This window comes from Schistocerca americana, chromosome 10, assembly GCF_021461395.2.
Source record: "Schistocerca americana isolate TAMUIC-IGC-003095 chromosome 10, iqSchAmer2.1, whole genome shotgun sequence".
Lineage (NCBI taxonomy): Eukaryota > Metazoa > Arthropoda > Insecta > Orthoptera > Acrididae > Schistocerca > Schistocerca americana.
In genome coordinates, this window is record NC_060128.1 from 142,842,191 (window position 1) to 142,864,845 (window position 22,655).

The window sequence follows — 22,655 nt, forward strand, 5'->3', positions numbered from 1 at the left end:
CTGATCATTGCAAGTAATCTTTTTTTCACTTCATTCAAATGATTTATCTTCAAATTACATCAATTTGGTTTTAAGTTACATTTAGTTTCAGTCTATTTTGATGGCACCAAGATTCAAGTTTCTCTAAAGTATTTACGACACTTTCCAGAATTCTTCCAGGCACTTCATTTTCAGTTGGTTTGCTAGCTTGTTGGCATCCATGTATCGTGTATCATCTCAGCCACTGTGAATTTATTTTGTCTTGTAGTCCTATAACTTGAGCCTATTTTTGGATATCCTCATTCAGGCTTCTATCCCTCTCTGTCTTCCCTGCCATGTTAGGAACAAATCACATCTCAGCTGCCTGAATTCTGCTGATGTTTTTATTCCTCAATTTTATTGCCTTAAGCAATTTAGGGAAATCATGAAAAACCTAAATCAGGTTGGCTGAATGTGGATTTGAACCATTGTCTTCCCAAATGTGAGTCCAGTGTGCTAATCACTGTGCTACTCTGCTAAGTTTTCACTTCAATTATACAATTGTTTTTTACCATTCCCATTGGGACAGAGTTGCAGTTATAGTTTCATCTGATTAGAGGTATATTTATATTTTTAGCATGCAAACTACATGCCACAAAAAAAAAATGGAACAACATCAAGGATGAGGTCATTTTATTGACAAGTGAGGTGACAGGCAGTTCATCATTGTAGAAGTATATGATAATAAGCTCAGACTAAATGAAACACGTGTCACAGTAATGAGTGCCTAACAGTCGCATCAATGCAGAGGAAGGGCAGTTGTTGTACACCACGAAGAGCATGTTGCATCACAATACCCATATGTGGACATGCATTGTCCTGCTGAAAAAGCACATCACCTTTCTGTCAAAGAAATGGCTGAAGCATGGCTACAACAACCTGTGCAATGTAGCAGGCAGTGGTTACTTTACCCTGTAGAAACACCAAATGTGACTATGAGTTGCAACTGATGGTCCCTCACCTAGAAGCCTGGGATGGGATCTGTATGTCGTAGGTGAATGCACTCTGGAATAGGCAGGTCACCAGGTCTATACCATATGCATGCACATCCAACACTTGCATACAGGCACAAACTACTCTCATCACTGAAGGCAACAGAGCACCATTCTACTCTACAGCTGATTCTTTCATGACACAACAGGAGCCATGCTTGGCGGTGTCATGATGTCAGTGGAAGTCCAGCCAGAGGCACATGTGATCTTAATCCTGCTGCAGATAGTTCAAAATCATCCTTGGTGACACGTCCCCAGATTTTGTCCCTGGGTGGTGTTTGGTTGGCCACCACTGCTTGTGCAATACGTCAAACTTGATGTGTAGCTGTAATCGAGAAGTAGAGTGTGATTGCGAAGTTATCTGGACATGTTTAACAGGGCTAGGAGAAATAAAGTTAATTGTTGGGTGTTATTACCGGCCACCAGGTTCCATCGTAACAGTTATAGAACCATTCAAAGGGAGTCTACACTCTGTATTGCAGAAGTACCCGGATCATGCTATATTAGTCGGAGGGGACTTCAACCTACCAAGTATAGACTGGGATGTCTATGGATTCATTACAGGTGGTACAGACAAGCCGTCGTGTGAATTACTTTTGAACACATTATCCAAAAACTGTCTTGAGCAGCTAAATCAACAGCCAATGCAATGGAAATATTTTAAATCTGGTAGCCACGAACAGACCAGACCTCATCGACGGTGTAAGTGTTGAGACAGGGATTAGTGATCATGATGTTGTCATTATGACTATGGTTTCAAAAGGTTAAAAGTCAGTCAAGAAGGCTAGGAGAGTATTCTTACTTGAAAGAGCAGATAAGCAGTTGTTAGCATCCCACTTAGCAAATGAATTGACTTCATTTACTTCCGGTACGATGGACGTGGAAGAATTATGGGCAAATTTTAAACACATTGGAAATGACGCATTGGAGAAGTATGTGCCGAAAAAGTGGGTTACGGATGGAAAAGACCCACTGCGGTTTAACAGCACAATTCGGAGAATGCTTAGGAAGCAAAGACAGTTGCACTCGCGGTACAAGAAAGATCAGGAGAATGAGGACAGGCAAAAGTTAGTAGAGATTCATGGTGCTGTAAAAAGAGCGATGCACAAAGCATACAACCACTACCACCGTCATACCTTAGCAAAAGATCTTGCTGAAAACCCAAGGAAATTCTGGTCTTACATAAAATCGGTAAGCGGGTCAAAGGCTTCCATCCAGTCACTCACTGATCAGTCTGGCCTGGCAACGGAAGACAGCAAAACGAGAGCTGAAATTTTAAATTTAGCATTTGAGAAACCTTTCATGCAGGAGGATCGTACAAACATACATTTGAGTCTCGTGCAGATTCCCGTATGGAGGACATAGTGATATACATCCCTGGGGTTGTGAAGAAGCTGAATGGGTTGAAAATAAATAAATCGCCAGGTCCTGATGCGATTCTAATTCAGTTTTACAGAGAGTACTCTAATGCATTGCCTCCTTACTTAGCTTGCATTTATCGCGAATCTCTTGCCCAATGTAAAGTCCCGAGTGACTGGAAAAAAGCACAGGTGACGCCTGTATATAAGAAGGGTTAGAAGGACGGATCCTCAAAATTACAGACCAATACCCTTAACATCAGTTTGTTGCAGGATTCTTGAACATATTCTCAGTTCAAATATAATGAATTTCCTTGAGACACATAAGTTGCTGTCCATGCATCAGCATGGCTTTAGAAAGCATCGCTCCTGCAAAACACAACTTGCCCTTTTTTCACATGATATATTGCGAACCAAGGATGAAGAGTATCAGATGGATGCCATATTCCTTGACTTCCGAAAAGCATTTGACTCGGTGCACCACTGCAGACTCCTAACTAAGGTACAGGCATATGGGATTGGCTCCCAAATATGTGAGTGGCTCGAAGACTTCTTAAGTAATAGAACCCAGTAAGTTGTCCTCGATGGTGAGTGTTCATCGGAGGTGGTACGAGGTACCATCTGCCATGCGCCGTATGGTGGATTGCGGAGTATGTATGTATGTAGATGTAGACGTAGATGTAATCTACAGACATCCAGAACCTTATCCACAGACATGAAATGTTCCACAAACCAATGCCAAAAGCAGCAACACACACTAATGCACTGTGTCCAACATGTGCAGCAATCTGTCAAGATATCCCACAAGCCCACAATGCGACCACGTTCAGATGGTTCAAGCTGTTCCACAGGAGTATGTATTCATCACTGGGGCATTGTTCCATCATAGAGTAAATGTTGGTAACACTGTTCGCCTCTAAACTCATCACTGTTATTGCCTGCAGATTCAAAATAAAGGGTGTGTAGACGGGCCTCCTGAGTGCCATCTGATCAACGATAACTAACACTACAACCCTTAAAATACACATATCACACCCTGGTGCCAGAGGACACTGTCCTTGAGTGTGTTGCATTTTTTTCTGACCATGTATATCTCATATCCCCCCCCCCCCCCACCACCACCACCACAAAAAAAAAAAAAAAAAAAAAATCAGTCCTCTGACTCGATTGATGCAGCCTACCAAGAATTCCTCTCCTGTGCCAACCTTTTCATCTCAAAGTAGCACTTGCTACCTGTGTCCTCACTTATTTGCTGGACATATCCCAATTTCTGTCTTCCTTTACAGTTTTTACCCCCTACAGCTCCCTCACGTACCATGGAGGTTATTCCATGATTTCTTAACACATGTCCTATCATCCTTTCTCTTCTCCTTGCCTATGTTTTCAAGTCTCATAGACTGTACATGCCAACTTGAATAGTCATTTGGTTGCCACCTCCCCAGTGATGCCCTACTATTCTGTCCCTTCTTCTTGTCAGTGTTTTCCATATATTGCATTCTTTGTTAATTCTGTGGAGAACCTCCTCATTCCTTACCTGATCTTCAGCATTCTTCTGTAGCACCACATCTCAAATGCTTCTTTTCCCTTCTGTTCCAGTTTCCCCATACTTCATGTCTCACTACCATACACTGCTGTGTTCCAAACATACATTATCAAAAATTTTGTCCTCAAATTAAGACCCTGTTTGATACTAAAGTGCGTGTCATTTACGATGGCGGCCGAGTTTAGGTTCGTTCTGTGCATCTGACATCACTAAACAGTCAGCCAATGAACAGAGAACGACGTTGCCAGAGCTCGACTGCAGTGCGGGGCACGGACGAGTGTCTTCAGTTTTCGAAACGTTCAGTCATAAATAAAGTAATTGAACAAAAGCAATGTCTAGATAGCAGACTTTCTTTTATAGAAAGTTTGGAAAAAGCATTCTTTATACCAATCGCTTCATATTCTATTAATTAATTAAACCAAACAAGCAATAAGCCTCCTAATTCAGGTGATAGCAAGGAAAGGTGTTTGTATCATTCTCACTAACCGCTTTTTCACAATAAAGAACAGCGGTAATTGTTTATTTCCTATTGTACTTCGACGAAACGTGAGTAATTCATAGTCATACCAACAGTGTTTGTCAGTATTTTGTGTGATATTTAAAGTCCTCCGCCGGGAGATCTATTAAATGACGGGTTGCGTCAGCGTAATGGTTAAAGTGTATGGCTGCTAAGCGAAAGGTTCTGAGATCAAACCTTCTTTGGAGTTTAATATTTTCTTTATTTAAAAACAATATTGAAGTGTTTTACTACATGAATTTTATTCGTTTGAATGTAATTTTTTTGAAATTTCTGGTGGCAACTAAAATTGACCATACGGAAATTATACGCTATGGACTTTTACCTCTGCAAACTCTTCAAAATTTCATGCAATGGTTTACTACATCTAACGCTGCACAATAACTGCGTTGAACATCGAAACAAAATTAAGTCATTTATGGGAGGAAGGTATCAGTCAAGAAGATGTGTAAAAATCAAATTTTTGGGCCAAATAGTTTTTGTGAAATCGAATGATAAAGTGTGTCAAAGCAGTTGAAACACCATGTGTCTGCACAGGCGAGCAGTGCAGTGATGACAAAATCGCGCACAGCGCGGATTGCGGGGAGCACGTCTCTGTAGCAGTGAAAGGGTTATTGCGGCCGTGATGGCTTTACTTCATAAATTGCGCACTCCCCCCAAACGTAAGTTTGCGAACTATACTATGGTGCTGCTTCTCTTGGTGCGTACAACTGGCAACGCAGCAATCTCCCGCATCTGGGCGGGCATGCGCGAACCGACAAGGTAAAAGAATTGAACTATAGTAGACTTGTCTTGGCCAGGATTGCCCTCTTTGCCAATGCTAGTCTGCATTTTATGTCCTCCTTGTTGTGTATGTCCTGGGTTATTATGCTGCCTAGGTAGCAGAATTCCATAACTTCACCTACTTCAAGGTCACCAGTTATGATGTTAAGTTTGTTACTGTTGTCATTTCTCCTACTCCTCATTACTTTAGTCTTTCTTTGATTTACTCTCAATCCATATTCTATACTCATTAGACTGTCCAATCCATTCAACAAATCCTGTAATTCTTCTTCACTTTCACTGAGATAGCAATGTCATCAGCAAATCTTGGCGTTATATCCTTTCATCTTGAATTTTAATCTCACTCTTGAACCTTTCTTTTATTCCCGCCATTGCTTCTTTGACATATAGATTGAATAGCAGGGGTGAAAGCCTACATCCCTGTCTTACACCCATTTTAATCTCTGTGCTTCATTCTTGGCCTTCCTCTCTTATTGTTCCTTCTTGTTTCTTGTACATATTGTATCTTACCTGCCTTCCCCTATAGCTCACCCTTATTTTTCTCAAGATTTTGAACATCTTACACCATTTTACATTCTTGAACAATTTCTCCAGGTCAACAAATACTGTGAACATGTCTTGATTTTTCTTCACTCTTGCTTCCATTATCAACCACAACATCAGAACTGACACTCTGGTGCCTTTACCTTTTCTAAAGCCAAACTCATGATCATCTAACAGATCCTCAATTTTCTTTCCTATTTTCTGTTTTTCCCTAAAAACTATTATTTTGGTATATGAAAGATTACAGAATTCTTCAGGCTGCCCCTTATTGATATTGCAGATATTGTGTGGTGTCAGCCAATCATTTGATGTTGATGCTGGGATGGATCGTTTAACAGGGTCCACATTGTTGTTGCCCCCCGCCACACACACACACACACACACACACACACACACATTCTTGTGTAGTTGAATCCCCAATAAACTCAGTGTTCCACTGTATTCAAACACGTCCTTTTTTCTATTACAGTTTTCTGTTTCTTTTTGTTATTAGCAGGTTTTCAAATATTTGCTCTTGTAATATGGATTTCAGGTGTCATCATTGAAGGAGGTTGTAGCCCTTACAAAGGACATGCTGAACATCCGCAACATGGAGGTGGAACACCTGCAGCGTGACGTAAATGCCATGGAGGAAAGGATCAAGGGAGAGAGGGAGAGGTACGCAGAAGCCGTCAAGAAGATGCAGCTCGCGACACGCCTGAATGCTGACGTCAAAGCAGAGTACGAAAAGCAGGTCGCTCTCTTCAATGACTTGAAGGTATATACTGAGCTGAAAATTCTTACTGTGCAACTTAAACTTAGGGCTAAGAATCACAGAGATCCTATGCTTGTTACATAAAGAACATACAGAAGTCATTGATACTGTTTTGATGCCAACAAGTAAATAAACAAACAAATATTTCTTCTTCTTCCTTCCAAGAGTAGGTTCTATAATACTGTTACTGTGTCACCAACAAGTTCTCCTGCCATCTTTCCATTGGTTGACGAAGTGATCTTACACCATTATGGTTTTAGTGTAAAATGGACTTGTAGATATTTTCTCCAGTTATTTTGGTAGTTCTGTATACAATTTGTGATGGACTTCACTCTATGTGCCTTCAAAACATCTTTATTCCTTTTGTGATTTCCTTTGGTGTAACCAGTTGTTTGTCTCAAGAATTTCATTTGACAGACTGTTTATCGTTTTGCATCTTTTGCCTTTTTGTCTGGATTCGCTGCCACAGCACAACGCTGCTGTTATAAAGGCGTAATGTGGTGTATTTCTGGACTAGGGAATGTTTTATTGCATTATTAGTGATTCGCATTGTTTTTCTACATGTGGTAGCTTTTTCAATTAGAGCTGTTTCTCGCATAAAAGATAATTTATAGCTTAAATATTTGAATGTGTCCACTCTCCCCAGTATTTTATTTTTCATGCAGGTCTCACTCTGTACCGGCTGTTTTCCCTGTTGTATTCCAGCATGGATTCTGCCATATTCTGATAACTTGCCCTCTCTTTATACAGGTTAATTTGTTCTCCACATTTTATAAATATTTTTGATAACTTGCTTGGGAACCTGATCTACTGCCAGAATCTGTAATAATTTGTTTCTGTTAACCTTATCAAAACACAGTTCCATAAGCAGCAGTGGTGTCACTTTTATATGTGTCTGTCTGCAGTAGTACATATTTTGCCTCCCGAATGGATTTACTGGTCAGCAATTCCGTCTCATAACTTAGTACTTTTTGGGCAGAATTTTCCTTTTGATACAATTAGGAATGTATTTATACAGTTATAATGTTCTTGAGCTTGAAAATTAGGCAACCTTTTTTTATAAGTTATGACTTTCACTTGGCTTATCTAAAAAAGTATTTCTTGTTCAGTGTAATTCTAACCTATTATAATAAACAATTTGGTAAGGTCAGTGATAGGAAAATTATAGTTCGAGCTAACACCACAGATCCACAATTTCTTCTAATGTCTACAGTAAAAGGCTCTATGCTCAAGGGTACATAGTACTGTGTTATGCAAAGAGAAATTAAATTAGATTAGATTCAGTTTTCGTTCCATAGATCCAAAAATGAGATAATTCCCATGGGTGTGGAACAAGTGAGAAAGTGTAACATAAAACATTTGAATATAATGCTACCTGCACTGATCATTTGTCAGGAGATTGTCAAAATATGTTAATACATTACAGTAAACTGGAACTGCTAATATTTACAGAATTAATAACCTGTCAGGATGAAATATAGTAATGCGTTTTTAATAAGTTTGTCATACACAAAATACCTAATCCTTACTGTTGTGACCGAAATCTAACAGACTTTTTACTGAAGTTGGTCTTACAGTCCCTGTTAAGAAATTCATCTATAGAATAGGAGGAGTTACCTATCAAAAAAATCTTTCAAGCTCTGTTTAAACTGTACTTTATCTGAAACCAAAGCTTTAATAGTTGCTGGAAATTTATTGAAAATGTGTGTTGCTGAATATTGGTCCCCTTTTCGGACCAAGGTAAGTCTTTTTAGGTCTTTATGTAGATTGTCCTTATTCCTAGTATTGATGCTATATTTTGAGCTATTGGTTGGAAATAGATACATATTACTTGCAACAAATTTCATTAAGGAATAAATATACTGAGAAGCAGTGATTAGAATACCAAGTTCCTTGAACAGGCTTCTATATGATCTTGAATTTCCACCCCATGCTTTTGCACGTTAAAAACTTTTGTTCAGTTTGATGAGTTACCCCAGAATATGATCCCACATGGCATAATAGAATGAAAGTAAGCAAAGTATGCAAGTTTTATTTTTATATATTTAAATTTCTTATACCTGACTTCATTCTCACTGCAAATACAGACTTGTTTAGGCGCTTCAGCAATTCTGTGGTATGCCCTTCCCAACTGAACTCATTATCAAGTTGTAATGTCAGAAATTTGACAGATAGGCCAGTGAGTGGGCTGGAAGAGGGACTAATGCAACAGATTTGTGTTTTGGTGAGTAAATTTTAAAGCATGGATGAGCCATCCTAGATTAGGTATTCAACATTTTGTCTCTAATACTATACATAAACATAGGGGAAATTCCTTCACACATTCATTATTTTGGTGTATTTTATTTGTCCTGTTGTGAGGGAAAACCTCCGGTGATGTGGAATGGGATAAACTATTCATTAACAAAGTGAGGGAGCTGCATTAATAATCAGCCAAATATGAAACCTTGCATACACCATTACCAATGAAAGCAAAATTTTCTGGGTGATTAGGCTGCAACAGTTTTCTCCTTTTACTTCTGTTAACTCAATGTTTCATCATATTCATTGGGATCTTCTTCAGGAGGGTTCTGGTGAGAGAACACTTTTGTTAGTCACTGTCACATCTGCATGTAAATGGGTGTGTTTAATGTTTTTTCTGAAGAAGTGAATTTATCAGATAAAATTTCTCAAGAGCTCATGATATGCCACTGTTTTGGTTCCTTACTGACACCAGGTCATGCAAGGAGTGGGGCCAATTATTAAGCACATCATCATCATCATCATCATCATCGTCGTCATCGTCAGACACTAATGCGGTGCTTTCCCAGATAGCTTCCTGGAAATTATTCTATATTATTCATGTGGTATGTTTGGCTTGTTACTTGCTGCTTGATCACCAGAAGCCATGAAACCGATAATCTGTAGACATCCTATCTGTTGAAATCAGACACTTTTGTAGATATTTCCACATCTCCCCAGGCTTTCCTTTTGCAAGTATTCCATTTCTTGTGTAGAGGTGAAATGCAAAGCTGCAGAAACACAAGTAGATATAATAAGGTTAAATGCTGATTGCAAGAAAATTGAAGAAATTTTTGGAGAAAAAAAGCAGATGTATGAATATCAACAGCTCAGATGCTAAGTCAGTATTAGAAGGGAATGCTGAAAGATGGGAGAAAACACACAGGAGACTATACAAAGGAAAGAAATCTAAGGACAACATTATGGAAAGGAATATGGAAATAAATGAAGATGGAATGGGAGATATGATACTGTGCAAAGAATTTAATGTAAATGGATAGATAAAAACTTACTCACTAAGCAGCAGCGGGAGAACACACACACACACCAAAAGATTTAAATTTTACAAGCTTTTGGAGCCAGTGGCTCCTTCTTGTGGCAGAAGAGTTGAAGGGGAGGAAAGAGGGTTGAAGGGAAAGGTGTATTCCACTGTTAAGCTCTTTGGTTTTAAATCTCATCCAGTGTAGTTCCCAAGAATCAGTCTTTCCTTCTCATCCCATCTGGCAAGTCTCCCCTGACCCGGGATCTGGGTGGTTTTTCTGAACTGTACCCCTTTTCCTTATCCTCTCCAATCCTTTTCCTTCACCCCTCTTCCTTCCCCCTCAACTTTTTTGCCAGGAGGAGGAGCCACTGGCTCTGAAAGCTTGTAAAAGTTAAACCTTTTTGTGTCTGTGTTCTCCTACCACTTCTTGGTGAGTAGATGTTATATCTATTCATTTATGTTACAATATATTGTCAATAATTGATTATTTTCATTGTGCAAAGAATTTGACAGTGCACTAAAGGACCTACATTGAGAAAATCATCTTGAGTAGATAACATTCCATTCATGATATGAATATAATAGAGGGAAACATTCCACATGGGAAATATATATATATATATAAAAACAAAGATGCTGTGACTTACCAAACGATAAAGTGCTGGTAGATAGACACAATAAAAAAAACACAAACACACACACACACCAATTTCAAGCTTTCGCAACCCAAGGTTGCTTCATCACGGAAGAGGGAAGGAGAGGGAAAGATGAAAAGATATGGGTTTTAAGGGAGAGGGTAAGACACAGGCAGACATGTGTCTGTATATGTGCAGATGGATATATGTGTGTGTGTGTGTGTGTGTGTGTGTGTGTGTGTGTGTGTGTGTGTGTGTGTGTGTGAGTGTGTGTGTGTGGGCGCGCGCGCGAGTGTATACCTGTCCTTTTTTCCCCCCTAAGGTAAGTCTTTTCGCTCCCGGGATTGGAATGACTCCTTACCCTCTCCCTTAAAACCCACATCCTTTCAACTTTCCCTCTCCTTCCCTTTTTCCTTTTAGAAAACCTTTTGACAGTGTTGACTGGATTTAAGTCTACGGATTCTCAAATCATGACACATAATATACTGCAACACATCTTGCTAAATGTGGACACAAGAGATTCAGTTGAACACGTATATCAGGCACAAATCTTGATAATTCTAATTGATCACCTTACGTCTTCTAAAGCTGAGTCCCTCTCACAGAAGATCACTCACAGTTGTGGTCCCATTTATGACCTGTCTCTATGAAATTGTTAAGGGAATGTGCAGGTCTACCTTCGAGGAATGACTGTGTAATTTTCTTTAAGGGCTGTCATGAATTTATTTCACAAGTGCAATGCTTGCCACAGTACTTTTCATTGAATTATACAATCACCGTGCCTCCTGATACAGACAGTGAACACATTATAGCTCATACTGTGAACTTTCGTTACAAGTGTGTTCTCATTCGTGACTGCTGTTGGTGGTGGACACCACCCAATTATTCTGTGAACTGGCAGTGCAGTCTCTATCTCATACTTCTGGTGACTCAGAGGCCTAGAAAAGCAACACCACCATACGAGGTGTGATCAAAAGGTGAAGGGGAATTTTTCTTTTCTTTAGGGCATCCTCCCTTTTATTTTGCCATTCTGCAGGAGCTGGGTTGCCACATTATCAGTAGTCACACTCATAAAATTGTTTTGTGATTTTACAGGGTTGCCACTCAGGTTTTTCAGCAGTTTCCAGGCTTGTCTACTGTTCAGCTTCATGTCGAGTTTCTCTACCAGGTTACTCCACTTGGCCTTGCAAGTTGCTGAAATGGCTTGCGGCAATATTTCACCAGCTTGGCTCGTTTCTTCTGCAAATGGATCCTCTCCATAGAGTGTTTGGTATATTTCTAACGACAGTTTGTCGTCATTGGACATGCCTGGAACATACTGAGTCCTGCATCTTCTCGGAATAGTTTTCCTCGAAACTTGCTGGATGCATTTGATAAAGATTTTGTACATTTCAGGTTGCGGTGGAGTGTTTATCACTTTTGAGTCACGATCTTCACTGAACTGCCAGTCAGCCTTCTTGAAGTTAAACCTCCTCTTGAATCGTACCTCTTCAGGCGCTACTATAGAATTACTATGCTGAAATTATTCCATTCATCCAGTATCACAAATACAGGAATAACTGAGCAATAGTGGTCTGTTTATTGTGCTTTTTACCTTGAATTGAAGCAATTTCCATTATTACTTGTGTGTTCTGGAAACCCAATAGTATAATTGATTTAAAAAAATTGCAAAGATGCCTTTAATTATTTTTTTCCACAGCAAAAATATGAAGAAAAAGTACAGTTACTCATCAAGGAGAATGCAAGACTGCGGGAAAACGCCGCTGCGGAAAATGAAGATTTTGTTGATGCTCATGAGGACCTCAATGGTTCGGCATGAATTATTCTTGCATAATAAAGGGACTGCTGGTGGTATACAAAACTGATGTGTGATATGATGTACAACTTATATCTCCACAATTGTGCTTGATGGCCCATTTTGAATAATTTGTTACTTCATTTCTTATACATCAATTTAATAAAAACTTTGAGAACATAATTAACTTTCATTTATTGCACATATACACAACGCCTCCTCTCATTCATTTATGTCAGCTTAGAGCAATTTTTTTTTTATGGATCAAGGTTAACACAGTAACGTGGAATAGTGAATGGTTATAGCTTAAACACTGCTGCACTTATTAATCTAGGTCTTAGTGCAGATGGTTTCTCTCTGTCTTCATCTAACCTGTGACCTGATTCACCCAGCAAATTATGTGGAGCCTGCAGTTTAACATACAGTGGAAAGCAGTGGGTGACATAGCACTTTTTCACATACACGAGAGACTGAATTACATTCTGTTTACAGGATTTGTAGAGAGAGGTTGATAAATGGGCTGTGTAATTCATTACCAATTTCCAGTAGTCACTGTGCAAGTGTTGAGGAAATGCTCAATGATATCCAAAGCCCCTATGTGAAAACACCATTAATTGTAGGAGGGGGAAAATGTGTTGTCCTGTGCCTATGATGTCACCAGTAATCAGTATGGGGTTGTTGGGTGTTAATGTTGATTTCGTCAGACCAAAAATGCTAGTTTCCCCCCTTGCGACCCGAGTGTATGCTGTTCCAGTCCTCCCAGTTAGTAAAAAATGTCTTGGTAACATTGGAATTCAAAGGTGTGTCCTCCAAATGACACACACAATGATCGTTCAGTTAAGCAGAATAAATTTACTGTAAATCTGCCATGGTTCGTCCTTTGTGGGCACCCAGCAAAGCTTTTTTTTCCCCATTAAAATGTGATTGCTATATTTAATTTTGGACAATTTCATTTTTGTGATTCAGAACCAAAAATTGTGGTGGTAAGTATTCTTCCCCCTACCCTTTTGTGCACTATTGTGGGTTGCCATTACATACGAAAAAACAGAAGGTGGCACTTTGTGTTTCTATTTTACTTTATTACAAAAACATTTAACTTTATTTCAAATGAGTAATATTTATTTCTAAAATAAATAAATAAATTTTCCATGAAATTGGTGATACCTGGAGGTACTCTGCAGAAGCTGCGTATTCTTTGTTATCTTGTTTCAAGCTCTTTTGTAAAACGCATTCAGCACTATCTGTAGGTTTTTCCGAAATAGGAATATGATCTAATTTTGCCAGTCAAATAGCATGCATTAAGGCTTTCTTCTTGGTTGTAAAAGTTGCTGGATGGCCTTCCTTCGTGCGGTATGAGAAACCGTTTATCAGTTGTTTCACAAGTTGCAGTCAAAAGTTCAGTTGATTTTGGTATCTTTTTTATCCTGTATTCATTTTGTACAAGAATATAAAGGCATTTACAATTGCCACACATAGTAGGAAGCAGAGAATCGCACACCACCCATCACAGGAGCCTCAACTTAATGCATTACGTTCTCTTACTTGACTGCAGTGGCAGGTTTATTGTACATCCATTTTACAGCTGAAATACAACTTTTGCTTTGGAACTGAAATTCTTCTCTTTTCCAGGCAAATTTCTCTTTCATCACTGTAAGCAATCCTTTCCAGTCTGCAGCCAATGTCTACAGAACAGATACCATTGTTGAACAGCATTTGCATTATACTCACAGTGGAAATGAAGTTTACAGATGCCATCAGAACACGTAAAACAATCCTAGAAATTTTGTTTATCATGCAATAGAGAGATCAGGAAAAATTTAAGTCACGATGTAGAAATGAAGCAATGTGATCAGACTTTACAGTCAACAACAGCAGTAATCTCATGACAAAAACTTATTGTTGAAGTTTTTGTACACATGATACAGCATACTTCCACAGTATATGAAGTACATTCGAAGATGGTAAGACAAATTCCCATGAGCATAGTAAAACTATTATGTTAGTGGTAAGTATACCTCTCACAGTCCAGAAAAAAGAAATATTAATTTTGTTTTAAATATATTTCCCATGACCTATTAAAAAATTACTTTGGTGGCAAGCATATTTTCTGATGGCTTTCAAACAATTTTGTATTTCACAACAAATTACAACTGATCCAGCAAACTACCCCTAGATGCCAGGACCTATAGAGACGGTATGATGTATTCCTATGAAAGCAGTAGGGAAATCCAGTTGGTGTAAAGCACGTTTCCCACTGCTTACAAAAGAGTTTGCGGATAGAGCTATTATAAAGTGCTCAAAGTTCTGAAAGATGATGTTTCATGACAAGTAAAGAAACATATTTAGGGATGTAGAAAGTCCAGGACACTCTTGCTCTGAAGTAGCGTGCTGGGTCCTGACGCTGTTCAGTACATTAAAACTGTCTACCGGACCAGGTTTTAACCCAGAATATTACCTTACACAGGTAATGCTGTTACAGACTCAGTATCATCTTCAGTTCCACCAGCAACTCTCTTCTACTTTCCAAACTTCATAGACTTGCAGACCTCGCTGGACACTAGCATTCCTAAAAGAAAGGATATCGCGCCAGCCATATCTCAGCTTAGCCGTATCTCTAGGCAGTACCTACATTCCACCTGTGAATTAAATAGGAAGGGAAAGGAGACGAATTTTATGGCAAACAACACTACATTCTCCACATGTGACTGTAAGTGATATGTTGACAACATTGCCGAAATCTGTTGCACTAAAAGATCTGGCTAGTAGTATTCCAGATACACATAAATTACATTTGATAAATAAAACCTGAGGGACAAAATATCTTATTGCAAGTTCAGAAAATATGGATATTTTCCAGTAATGTCACGTAAGTCCTTATTCATACTTACACATTACATTTAGATCGTATTTCCCTGAACATCCTTTATGGACCATCTAGCCAACAAACCAAGCATTGCCCAGGTATTCATTTCGCCGATTTTCTATTAGAAATGAAAACAAAAAAGAATTGCATTTGTAGTGAAGTATAAAATTTCATTTCCATCTGTTCATAAAGTAATTTTGAATTACAAAACAGTTGTATGCATAATGTACAAATGTATAAGTACAGTATACAAATTAAAAAACATGGTCCCGGACAATTTCTGTACACTGGGTGCAGCTGTTCTGCATGTCTACAATGCAGTTTTGTAAATGTCGCTTCATAGCTCTACAGTTGGTGATTGTTTTTACCTACAGCCATTTGCACGTTTCAGTTGAAAGCTGTCAAAAGTGCTGCCAGCTGTCAGGTATTTCCTTAAGTTGACTCAACTGTAGGACTATCTTAATAATAAAGAATTAGAATATTAAAACTTCATGTATGATGCAACATTTTTTCCATGTATCTCAGTGTTTATAATGTCATATCCCTTGAACTGTGTCATCCAATGACATATTTGTCTAGGTACGTTCAGTGTCATACGTTGATACTGCTAGCGAAATATGTTGCGAACAGAGTAAGAAGAGCAAAGAAGTAATAAATTTAAATGTCTTGCATGATGCAACACTTTTAAACACAGCTCAGTGTTTATGATGATGTACCAGGTGGTTCTTACACCCATGGCGACTGTTGCCTAACAGTAAGAGAAGTGTGTACAAAGCTTTGTCGAAATTGGTCCAGTGGTTTAGGAGGAGATTTAGGGGAAACACACACACACACACACACACACACACACACACACACACACACCTTATTTCTAGAATTCAATGACTCAGTCAATAAAAACAGAACCTAATACGAGGGTTGTTTTTTAAGTAAGGGCTGTTTTTATTTTTAAAAAAGATACAAATACTTTTGTAAAAAAAACTTTTATTTTCTGATTCTACAAACTTTTACCTATTTTTCTACATAGTTGCCTTGTTTATTTAAGCACTTGTCATACCGTACAACTAAGTTTTTAATTCCCTCTACAAAGAATTCGGCCGCCTGCTCCGACAGCCAGGAGTTCACGGCCGCTTGCACTTCATCGTTGTCATTGAAGCGCTGCCCGCCAAGATGGTGTTGTCAGGTACCGGAAAAAGTGAAAATCGCTAGGAGCAAGGTCGGGGCTGTATGGTGCATGGTCCAGAACTTCCCAGCCAAAAGAATCAATCAAATCCCGAGTCTTTTGAGAGGTGTGAGGCCTAGCGTTATCGTGCAGGAGCAAAACTCCTTTTGTCAGCATGCCGCGCCTTTTGTTTTGAATTGCTCAGCGGAGCTTCTTTAGAGTTGCACAGTAGGCATCTGAGTTGATTGTCGTTCCTCGTGGCATAAAGTCCACTAGCAAAACACCACGCCGGTCCCAGAACTCAGTTGCCATAATCTTGCGCTTTGACAGCGTCTGTTTGGCTTTGACCTTGACGGGTGAGGTTGTGTGTCGCCATTCCATCAATTGTCGCTTGCTTTCGGGAGTGATATGGGATACCCATGTTTCATCTCCAGTGACAATTTGACTCAACAGGTCATCCCCTTCTTCCTCGTAACGAATCAAAAAGTCCAATGAAGTGGCAAATCTCTTCCCTTTGTGGTCCTCTGTGAGGAGTATGGGTACCCACCGAGAACACAGTTTCTTAAAGTTTAGGTTTTCAGACACAATTTTGTACAAAACCGATCTTGAAACTTGTGGAAATTCCAAAGAAAGAGTGGAAACTGTGAATCTTCTGTCCTCACGAATCTTTGTTTCGACTGCAGCCACCAAATCATCAGTAATCACAGAGGGCCGGCCTGAGCGTTCTTCGTCATGGACGTTTTGACGGCCATTTTTAGACTCTCTAACCCATTGATGCACTTTATCTTCACTCATTGCATTCAAGCCATAAACTTCTGTTAACTGACGATGAATTTCTGCAGCTGATAGGCTTCTCGCAGTCAAAAAACATATCACTGACCGTATCTCACACGCGGCGGGCGATTCAATAATCATAAACATTATAAAGTAGCACAGCGATGCGTACACGTCAGCTACAGAGCTGCAACTTGCATCACTGTGAACGGGAAGGATGCCGGCAAGTGGCGCGGTGGCTTGTTGCGGCGTCCGCGCGAACTACGGGACAATACGCGCGAATGGCCCTTACTTAAAAAACAACCCTCGTAGGATCACTTTGTTGCCTGTGTCTGTCCATCTGTCTGTCCAACTGTTAAAAATTCTTTCTCAGCAACAGGTAAATTTATCACATTGAAATTTATGCCACATACTGAGGTCTATGGACCCTTGGTGGTGCAAAACACTGAAGCTTCTAAGTCAATGAAGTAAAAAGATATGGCCACTTATGTCACACATTTTGATACTCACAAACTCACTCTTCAGAGTCTATAGAGTACTCCCAATTGACCTAGAATCATGAAATTTGGCAAGAAAAAAGTGTTCACAGTAGAAAGAAAGGAAAAAATTCTAAAATACTTAATTTGTAATTATATCACATGAAAAAAATATTTATTTTGTCTTCTGTTATCAAACTTGAAACTGAAACAGCCGACAGTTCTGCATTCAGGCTGACTGGGTTGCTACGGTAAAAGTAAAAAACAGGTAAGGAATGAGTTTATTGTTGGAATCCATGGGACTGAATTCTTGCCAGTATCAATGTCGATAAAAGACAGAAATTGGGATTCTCGATTCCCGGCATGGATTAACTGTCTATATAAATAATTACGTTTGTACACAACCCTCAATGAGCAATTCCTACTCGCACCTAGCCAATTTTTATATGTATGGATTATGTTTCTTACAGACAGGAAGCAATCAAAGACAATTATACTAAAACTCAAATGATAAACTGTAGAAAGAGATACTGTAATGGAAATTTCTTTCAACAACTGCTAAAGGTATGTATGGACAGTTTCACTTTTCTGTGGGGAGATACCTTTCCAGCCCTGGAATGAATGAAGGATGTAACCAATAGCTATTCGCTAGAACGGAAAACAGCACCTGACGGTGAAACGTGTCGCTAAGCGTGTGGCAGTCAACGTATTACGGACAGAGCACTAGCTTGGATTACAAAAGAATCCAAATGAAAATCAGCGATACCCTTTTAAAAGAAATTGTCCTGGAAATTGCCCTATGCGATTTAGGGAATCTGAATGGCCAGAAGGGATACAAGCCATCTTGTTGAGTATGAGTCTATATCTTTCCACTGCAGCATCTCCCTCAGGTCCATAGACTGAGGTGACAAAAGTCATAGGATACAACCTAATATCATGTTGGACCTACTTTTGCCCGACTCAGTGCAGCAACTCCATGCGGCATGGACTCAACACGTCGTTGGAAGTCCCCTGCAGAGATAATGAGCCACGCTGCCTCTACAGCCGTTCATTATTGAGAAAGTGTTGCCGATGCAGGATTCTGTGCACGAACCGATCTCTCAATTGTGTCCCGTAAATGTTTGATGGGATTAATGCATACACAATACTTCTGCCATCTGTATCTGTGCATATTGCTGCCCTATGACTTGTCATCTCAGTGTACGATACAAATGTAAATCGCAGTACGCAATATCAGAACTCCTCAAAACGATAACAGTGGTTGCAAGAACAATTAGCTGACGACACACGACTGGATTTTAGTGAATGGCAACAGATATTTCTGACAGTTTCTGGAAAACCGACAGCTCCCATCTGTGTGTTTGTGGAGATACAACATTCAGGCTATTACCTGCAGTTTTTCTAACTGCTGATCCTACCTCCCTAGTTGGGCACACAGGGATGTTCTTCAGCAATGGATCAGATTTGGAAAGTCTCGAGTTTTCTGTGGTTTTCACAGAACAGCAAGTTTTTTGCTTCGAGTATGGTGAAGGAGTAGGCCAGCAACGACACAGAAGAACTTCCTAAACTGTACTGCGAAAGTATTACTTATCTCAACATTTGTGCTGCAATCCTTGTGAATTTTAAATTCTCTTAATGCTGCCCTATAGTTAAATATCGAAGCATTGCAGATAATATGCTTTTATGGTGGAATGATTTCATGCATTAATGAGTCCTGTTTCTGTAGCATGGAGCCCACCATTTCTAAAAACAACATCAAAGTAAAATTTGCTGTACCACATGCTCTACACCAACTATATAATGCTAACAAAAATGAAAGGTAGACACCTAAAAGGGCACCGGAATTGTACAGACTCCTTTTATGTTCTTGTAGTTATCAAGGTCAGGATCAGATCCATATAGCTGTAATGTTACCTTTAGGCAATCGATTTTGTGCAATTTTCCTTTCAAGGAGTACATAGCGTAAAAACTATTGCTGACACACAGGTATCTTCCTATTATTGTCCATACTAACTTCCTCTCTCTGCGATATGAACACGTTTCAAAATACAAACTGTACTGCATTAAAATAATACCTAAAACACATACAATGTACCTCAGGGGAGCACAGCAGAGCCACAACTGCTGATATCTTCCTGTCGCCTCTGCCCTGACAAGCATGAATCACAGTCCTTGGTGCTTATTTACTCCACTCACAGAGAGACCTGGCCTCCAGGCAAATAAGAGAATGACTTGATCCATCTGGCAGGACCAGCACATTAGTGGAAAATGATGGGTTTGAGATGAGCAGGCCCGATCCGTCAAAAATATGCATGGAATTGGTCTGCCAACATGGTGGATTGCAGAAATTTGCTTGTGTGTGACAAGCTATTGTGCCAATTACTGTGTTCATTATGACTGATAATTTTTTTCTGCTTTTAGGGACAACGGAGGCTGTTCAGGAAGCAGTTTGTCATCACAAGTGGATAAAATGACTTAAATTAGTGTACATTTCTATGATGACAAGCAACATAAGCCAGATTAAATTAGAATAAGAGTAAGAAATAAATGGAGAGACTGCTTATAATGAATTAATACCAACTGGATCCAGTTGTGATGAAAATAATTTTGCGTTTCCTTAATGTCATAACTGCAAGTAACTACCTTAAGAGAGTATTCCAACAACAGATATAATACTTATTTTTGTACCTTCAATAACAGGGAATATTTTAGAATTCCATTTTTGTAGACCACTTTGAGATCTACAGTATGCTCTCCACAATATTCTGTGTTCCATTGTTCCTTGTTAGGTGTGTTCCTAAACAATTACATATTTTTTCCCAAGAGCTCCTCATTCGATACAAGATGCTTTCCATCAAATAACTATTGTAAGTTTTGAAAACTTAGCTGCAACCACTGTGTCTCTAACTGCGTGTGCATGACCACTAACAAGTCATCTGTCCACATGAATGACCAGTGCCAAACTGTGGCCAAGAGACAACTGGACCACCCTATTGCTGAGCAGACAACGCAATCCAATGTGCTTGACTTTACCTGCTGTACAGCCTGTGCCATCTGGATTCTCCCCACTGATACCAGCTTTTCTGAACTGCATAGGTGGGAACTCTCCCTGTAACAGATCCTTCATTCCCGTAAGTATCTGGTCTCAACCTTAGCTTGTCCCTGTCTTCCCAGATACATATCCCCTTCCCTGTTCCCACTCCGGCACTACACGAGCATTATACCCCATCAATGCATCTACATAGGCACACCCCCACAGCCAGTGAAGGTAGAGTTCTATCACTCTATCCAGTAAAACTTTGTGTGTGACCCATGTTAAAGCCTCATTGATGTAGCAACAAGAATCATATAAACTTCCCAGACTCATTTGGTTCTTTACTCCTAATTTTTCTATATATTTAAACTTCCACTCATTTCCCAAATCTGGAGGGTTCGTTGCATACACAGCAATTCTCAGCTGCCATCTCCGAAAACAGGAGACTTGTGTACTTCATCCGTACGTTCAGGGCAGTAAAAAAAAACACACACACACACACACACACACACACACACACACACACACACACAGTTACCCCGTGCACTAGCGATGGGCAGCCAGGCCACTCTTCCTTTTACAATGACAAAATATTTTGCTCTTTTGATACACAATTTCTTATGTATAAAATATCCACTTCTCACTGTTAAAAATATCACTGTGGGCAGCTGGCTAAATAGGAATGGCAGAATAACAATGCTGACTCCACAGAAGTCTAGCCTGACTTATAAACTATGAATTCAAACTACTCATAGTTTCTATTGCATTCTACACACCCATTAGCTCTTCGAAAAAGATTAATGAGAGTAATGCTGGCTCTAGCAATGAGCCCCATCAGGTACTGAGTCATCCAAGTGAAAGCAATGGCTACAATTATAGTTACTGTGGATGGCCACTTACTTTTTGTAGGCTTGAAGATGCAACTCCCAGTGAAGCAATGTCAGGCTGTGTCCTACCTGCTCCCATCTTGGGCTCTAAGCAAAATTCCATAGAAAGTACTAAAGTTCTTAGTTAGGCATATTTAAGGCTGCAATGAAATAAATGTCAGCAGTTCAAGAAACCAATTCTGGACGTCATATTCCCCATTAATTGCCAAAATATTTCTGAACAAAAGGGCTATGATATTACTGGCGGGTACTAGTTGATGTCCCAGTAAGCCTCTGGAGCAACTTCCCCTCTCCCCCTCCGCCATGAATGGAAGATATGTTAAAATAAACTGCTGACAGCTTGCAGTTGGGACTCTTCGCAGCACAGCCTGTATGCCATGAACCGATTTACCTTACATTTCTGGGCGGAGACTTCCAAAATGACAAGACCACATTTCGTTGATGGCAGTGGCTGATGACAGCACGTTGGACTGAATTATCGGAGGCCGAGATGAATGGTGGGAGCTCTGTGAAGTCCCCACCACCACCCCACGTCACTTGTACCACATTTACTGTGAACGATCCACCTGCCTCCCCAGTGGTTCTGTCATTAGCAGTGACTGAAGTATCACTTCATCTAAGCCTTCCCTTGGTTAGTTGTTCCAGTTTTCTATCTTGTTCTATCTTGAAGGTATGTAAGACACACACACACACACACACACACACACACGCACGCACGCACGGAAGTGCGCGTGCGCAAATGCAACTCGCACACCCAACTGCAGTCTCAGGCAGCTGAAACCAATTTAACCTTCACCTGTTTCAGAAAATAATTTACACTCCCTGTTTACAATTTTAGAGTAGTCTCTACATTCCCTTCTTTGTCAGCATTAAATTTAATATTATAAGTATTCCATAGTTACTTCAGAAACTCCTTTACTGCCTCCTCACCAATGACAGGCTTCTTGCCAATTGCTAGGACCACTCGTCCCTCCTTGTCTCAGTTCACTACGTCACAGCAACTAAGGTATCCATTCTCTTTATTCCACAACATTACTAAAATTTTCAACAAATCTCTTTTGGACAAAAAAACGTAGCTGTTACAATTTGTGTACCTGAATTTTCTGTATTGATTGTTCAATTGGAGGAAGTCGGAGACTGTGACTGAAATGGCAATAAACTCCTTACGACCAGAACTCTGTGGCTAATAGCAGCAACTGTTTCTGTTGGAGTCCGACAAACAACACAATGCTTAGAAAGAGAAGAAATTCTTAACACAG

At 39.7% G+C, this 22,655-nt stretch overlaps 1 protein-coding gene across 1 annotated transcript in view; it reads left to right on the top strand.

The window, feature by feature from the left end:
• LOC124552574 overlaps positions 1–12,383 on the top strand; it is a 71,184-nt gene extending 58,801 nt beyond the window's left edge. Inside the window, exons 4-5 of the mRNA XM_047126897.1 lie at positions 6,287–6,511; positions 12,105–12,383. Of these exons, the coding sequence (XP_046982853.1) occupies positions 6,287–6,511; positions 12,105–12,224 (345 nt within the window). The 3' untranslated portion in view covers positions 12,225–12,383. The remainder of the gene's footprint in view (positions 1–6,286; positions 6,512–12,104) is intronic.
• The last annotated feature ends 10,272 nt before the right edge of the window (positions 12,384–22,655 follow it).